General features: G+C 38.3%; 1 protein-coding gene across 1 annotated transcript; it reads left to right on the top strand.

The window, feature by feature from the left end:
• Positions 1 to 4,642: 4,642 nt before the first annotated feature.
• LOC124922108 (putative cyclin-A3-1) lies at positions 4,643 to 5,854 on the top strand. Its single transcript, XM_047462834.1, has one exon. It carries the CDS (start codon positions 4,699 to 4,701, stop codon positions 5,731 to 5,733), a length of 1,035 nt encoding a protein of 344 aa, XP_047318790.1. The 5' UTR covers positions 4,643 to 4,698; the 3' UTR covers positions 5,734 to 5,854.
• The last annotated feature ends 281 nt before the right edge of the window (positions 5,855 to 6,135 follow it).

Here is a 6,135-nt window from a genome sequence, read left to right on the forward strand (position 1 = left end):
AGTATTAGCCGATGTGGGCTTGAATACTTCAGAAGCAATTCAGAATGTGGTCCAAGAGATCACAAGAGAAACCGAAGAAGACGATGTCTCAAGTCGTCGGAAGCCAGATAATCAGGATGAAATACCTGATCCAACAGAAGTTCAACCGGTCGATGAGACGACCAAGTCAACAGAAACAGCACCTCCGGCTCAGGAGGAAAACATTGAAGAACGGGAACCTTCCGGTTCCGCAGGAGGCAAGACAACTCCAAAAGGTCCTACTCAGGCAGATAAAGGCAAGGGCATTCTGATTGAAGACCCAACTGAAACCGGAACGGGCACATTGCAAATCGACCCTCAGACTGAAGCCACAACCGAAGAAGAATATCCATACACCTTAGAGCAAGAAAATGAGCTGTTTGATGAATTCATTCAAGACATGAACAAAGGTGCGAGTGACGCACTAGCTCCATATATCCGGTGGGTGAAGCTCCGAAGCGAGACCAAACTATCCGACATGCTTCCAGGTTTCAGTGGAAACAGACAGTAGGACGCACTCGTCCAGCTAGAAGAAAGGGCACTCGAGTTAGCTAACACCCAATTAATCCAACCGGCGTTTTCCAAAGCTCCGGTAATTCTTGAAAATGTTCGGTTACAGGCAATTGAGAATGCCTTTCAAGAAATCCAAGGAAAGACCCTAGAACCGATTGAAATGAAAATGGCAGAACGATTCCTTGAAGTACGAGAACGGCTTGTGCGAAGCTTCGAACGCCTTGACAAGAAATGGTGGGATACTTGCCAACGACAATTCAACAATCCTGAGTTATTCCAAAGTAAGCCTTTCTTTTTAAGTTGGGAAACATCCGGCGCCTCTGAAAATCTGGAACAAGAAAACGCCCAACCGATAAAAACCCTGGACATAGATCAGATCAAACAAGCAGTGGTAGAAACAGTTGACTCATGTCTTGGGAATTTTAAAGCTATAACCGAAGAAAGAATCTCAGCAGCTGAAGACAAAATGGTAAGTTCTCTACAAACCATGATGGATACGACGATGCAAACAACGGTGAAAGCCATGATTGCCGAGTCCGTCAAAGCCGCAACCGCTCCACTTTTGGACATGCTGCAAGCAATGGCAATCCAGATCGGGGAAATGTCCAAGGATCAAGTTAGCTCCACCCAAACTCAAATCGAAAAAGATGCTGAAACCGCACGGAAACTGCAAGAAGAAGAGATTGAAAGAGAACGGCTACAGAAGGAACTTGAAGATAAAGATCATGAGCTTGCCCAACAATGCAATGAAGAGGAGCAGGCTAACGCTCAGGAACCAGTACAGGGTCAATCGTCTCATTCCATGAGCACAAGGAACAAGAACAAGAAGAAACGGAGTGCCATTAAAAACGTGATGAAGCGGGCAGAACTGAAGACAGCCGAACCGGTTGCGTTGAATGCGGAACCGCTTGATGAAGAAGAAGAAGAAGAAGACCCGGAGGAACTCAACAGACGGAGAAGAAGGACAACCGGAGAACTTGCAGCAACTCCAAGCTTCAGACCTTTGACTGTTCCACCACGTCCACCGCCAAAACCAGTCTGCGCCAACTTCAATCTTAAGAAACAGGTCACCGGTCATTCAAGTGTATGGGCCGGTGTGCTGATCGATGCCGACAGACGCGCCAGAGAGCACAGAGCACGAATAGAAGAAGCAAAAAGACGTCTGGACAAAGAGCTGGAAAAGGAGCAAGACAAGGGGGGATCATCCAAGCCTTAAACTCTATTTCCATAATTATTTTGAACAACTATGTTTTTGCTGTGTTTCAGAACTTGGTTACTTTTGATAACTTTTATGTTTTTCAAACATACTTTCTATGTTTTTCAAACATACAATCTCACCTATCTCTATTCAAAACATACACTTATCAAAAATCAAACTCATGTTTTTCAAACACGTTTCTCTCAAAACAAAATTCTTAACAACCGGCCATACATTACAATTTTTGAATATTTATTCTAAATAATCAAAAAGGGAGAAATTGATAGAAAAATTAAGTAAGTTAATTTTCTTAAAACCGGCCACACATTACAATTTTTGAATATTTATTCTAAATAATCAAAAAGGGAGAAATTGATAGAAAAATTAAGTAGATTAATTTTTGGAACCGGCCAGACAAACTAAACAGAAGTTAAACTTCATGTGCAGGTACTAAACAAACCGGAACCGGAAATCTGGTGTCAAGAACTGGTTGCTACAACTTCAAAGAAACCGGCTTCAAGTGATCAAGTTAAAGGATCACAGGAACCGGCATCTCTATCTCAAGCAACCGGTTAACGAAGAACAAAAGATTACACTCCAACCGGATCATAATGCACAAGACACAGAAACCGGAAAGTACAGATCAAGAGTTCAGAAGATTCAAATCTCAAGAGTGACGTACTATGACGGAAGAAACGTGTCTCGAAAGAATAAAAGAAGATCAGATCCGATCAGAAGCATGGGAGGAAAGCAATGATGCCTTGGTGATCCGATGCTGACGACCGGAAGCGGATGTTCAACACGTGTATCAATCTGAAAACCGGCTATGTCATCATCTGTTCAGAGTCACCTGCATGAATGCCAGGTGTTGAGGAAGTTGAAGCGTGCAAGCAACCCTTCTGCAAACAGGCGTGATGACGATCAACCAATCCAGAAGAGAGAGAAGAAAGTAGCGGTTAGCTACTTTCAGCTATAAAAGGAAGATGGATCGTCTTCATTCAATGCAGTTCGGTACTTGCAGTTGTGAGCATCATAAATTCAAAAAGTCATAAAGCATTAAATTCTAGAGAGATAAAGTCTTATACTCTAAAATCGGTTTGCCTAAAACCGGAAGTCATTTGTGTGATATTGTGTTGAGTTGTTGTATTACATCAAAGTGTGAGTTTGGTGTAACCGGCGAGTAGCGAAGTTGGGCTCGACCGGAAGTGTAAATTGTAACTCTAAAGAGTTAGTGGAAATCCTTCTCATAACCTGAGAAGAAGGGGTGACGTAGGAGGGTTTGCTCCGAACATCCATAAACAAATTTCCTTGTCTTGTGTTCTTTCATTTCACTTTCATTTCCCGCTGTCTTACCGTAAACCGCAAACCAATCATACTTCCAAAACCGGTCACTCACTTTCGTTAAATATCCTCCTTCTTAAACATCATCTAAAGTCGCAAACGTTGCTTCAACCTGAAACAGACACTTCCGCCCTTGAACACCGGTTCAAGAGTCTGTGACAGGTTGTGCAGTGCTGAGAACGGTTTTAGTCTCTAACCGGACTATCACCAAGTTGTGTGTTGTTGTAAGCGGTCACCCTTACCCGAAACCGGAAACACCCCCGGTCCTCCAAGGGCGTCCCCGATCCTAACATATATATTTAATTAGTTATATTTAATATATAATAATCTTTTATCACTTAAATTAAGTTAATGAGTTGTATTAAAGTTTATTTGATTCATAAATTGCAAAATCTAAGTTTGTAACTAATGATAGTTTTATTAAAAATGTCATATTTTAAATAATTTTTTGATTTGAAATTGATATAAATAATAAAAGAACTAAATATTATAAGAGAACTTATATAATCCATCATAAAATAAACTTTGTAATAAATTATAAATATTGTTAACGACAGACGTAACAAACAAAAGTCTATGTATAGAGAAAGCAAAACATAAGCCATAAGAAAATCATACAAGATATAAATCCCTTACTTTTGTCATAAGAAAATCATACAAGATATAAATTACTTGCCACCGAATATTCTTACCTCAAATTGTCACTCACTTGAAGGAGACAATAACTGTCACAACAATCAATCATGGATGTTATTTCACCATCTTGACCTATAAAATATTTTAAACACTGATTTACCCCCATTATTATCCCTTCGCCATGTAAGAGACCATTCTTTCTGAGAGATACCCGCCTTCCATACCAAGAAACACTAAATCATATCAATTTATGAGGTACTCATATGTGATATATAACATAAAACCACAAAGTTTGACAAGATAAACAAATTCAAACATTAAGTGGAGTTTGATCAATTTATCGGTGTGTTTTTATAATTATTTGAATGATTATTACGATGAATATATATATATATATATATATATATATATATATATATATATATATATATATATATATATATATATATATATATATATAATCTTATATATAAATATAAGAAGTTTATTTGTATATAATTAATAATATAAAACATGTAATAATTTTAAAAATATTTATATTATTGGTATCGTTTTATATGCTTACTTACCATGCATATTTATTATTCAACTATTTTAATAAAAATAATAATCTGTAAATAAATTTTCGTTAGAAAAAATAATTTCATAATGTTAATTAAATAGTCTTTGAGTATCAATTTTGAATGAAGAGCAGTTAAAATTTAAAAACAAAAGAAGGAAAAAAAAAAATGAAAATTTTTATTCATATTCAAACATTTGGGGTTTTCATGTAACAGAGCGCCACTTCGAAAATATTTTCAAATTTGCAGACATGGCGGCTTCTCTGTCAACATGACTTCTTATTCATCACCCTCCCAAATCACAAGCCATATCATCTCCTTCTTCGTCTTCGTCTTCGTCTTCGCTTCCCCTGTTCTATCTCCTTCTTCTTCTTCTTCTTCTTCTTCTTCTTCTTCTAGGAAGAATCAATCATATAGTAGAAGAAGTTAGGTATGACTGTCAAAGTAAACTCAGTGAGTGTTACTCGCTTCGGGAAGAAGAGGACAGCCGACGCAATAGTCGGACATGATTATTCTCATCTGCAGTCCCCCGCCAAGAAGAGAGCCCCTCTCGATGGGATTTCCAATTTAATTAGTACTCATACGGCGGCTGTACGTGAAATTGAAACAGCAGCAGCAGCAGCAGCAGCGAAGTTTGATGATTCTGAGATGTGCGATGGTTACGTGACCGATATCTACGGTTATCTTCATAACATGGAGAAAGAGGCAAAGAGAAGGCCGCTGCAAGACTATATCGACAAGGTGCAAAAAGATGTGACAGCAAACATGAGAGGGGTCTTGGTGGATTGGTTGGTGGAGGTTGCAGAAGAATACAATCTTCAATCCGATACCCTTTATCTCTCAATCACTTACATTGACAGATTCTTGTCTCTTAATCCTCTCAATAAGCAGAGCCTGCAGTTGCTTGGCGTTTCTTCCATGTCGATTGCCTCAAAGTTTGAAGAGATTAATCCTCCAACACTTGATGACTTCTGCTACATCACAGATAACACTTACAAAAAGGAAGAGCTGGTCAAGATGGAAGCCGACATACTTAACTCTCTTAAATTCGAAGTCAGCAGTCCAACCATTAATACCTTCTTGAGAAGATTCTCCAGGATTTCTCAACAGGATCGAAAATATCCCGATTTGGAGTTTCAGTTATTGGGATGCTACTTGGCAGAGTTGAGTTTGCTGGACTATGCCTGTGTCAAGTTCCTGCCATCCGTGATTGCTTCTTCTGTCGTATTCCTTTCCAGGTTTATGTTCCACCCTGATAAACATCCATGGAATGCAAACCTTGAAAAGCTTTCAGGATACAAACCTGCTGATTTAAAGGAATGTGTCCTTCTTATACAAGACTTGCAGTTGGGTAAAAGAGGAGGCTCCTTGGTAGCAGTCAGAGACAAATACAACCAGCATAAGTTCAAATGTGTTGGCTCGATGAAGGGCCCTCTTCAAATACCCAGTTTATACTTTGAAGGTTGAAGAATGTTTGATTACGTTTAAACTAGGATGAATATGTTTAGGATGATAGGTTAGAAAGTGCAGAAACAGTTTGCAATTGAATTGAAGAAGCCATTGATTGAGATCTTTATTTTGATGAACACTTCTTCAAATACCCAGTTTATACTTTGAAGGCTTGAAGAATGTTTGAATATTGTCTTCCCCAAATTGGATCCTATATATCCAGTTTCAAGCTGACCTGAATGACCCATGATCAAGGAAATTTTTGGGCGTTAAATTGGTGTATTGTTCAGAAAATCCAGAATTTTGTAATTGGCTTAGTTTGTTCCTATTTCTAGTTATATAGTTTAGTTTATAAACAAATTCATTCAAATGCAATGAGATTAGATTAGATTTTGGTATAATTGATATTAGGTTCTTAAT

The sequence above is a fragment of the Impatiens glandulifera genome, chromosome 1 (genome assembly GCF_907164915.1).
Source record: "Impatiens glandulifera chromosome 1, dImpGla2.1, whole genome shotgun sequence".
In the NCBI taxonomy this organism is placed as follows: domain Eukaryota; kingdom Viridiplantae; phylum Streptophyta; class Magnoliopsida; order Ericales; family Balsaminaceae; genus Impatiens; species Impatiens glandulifera.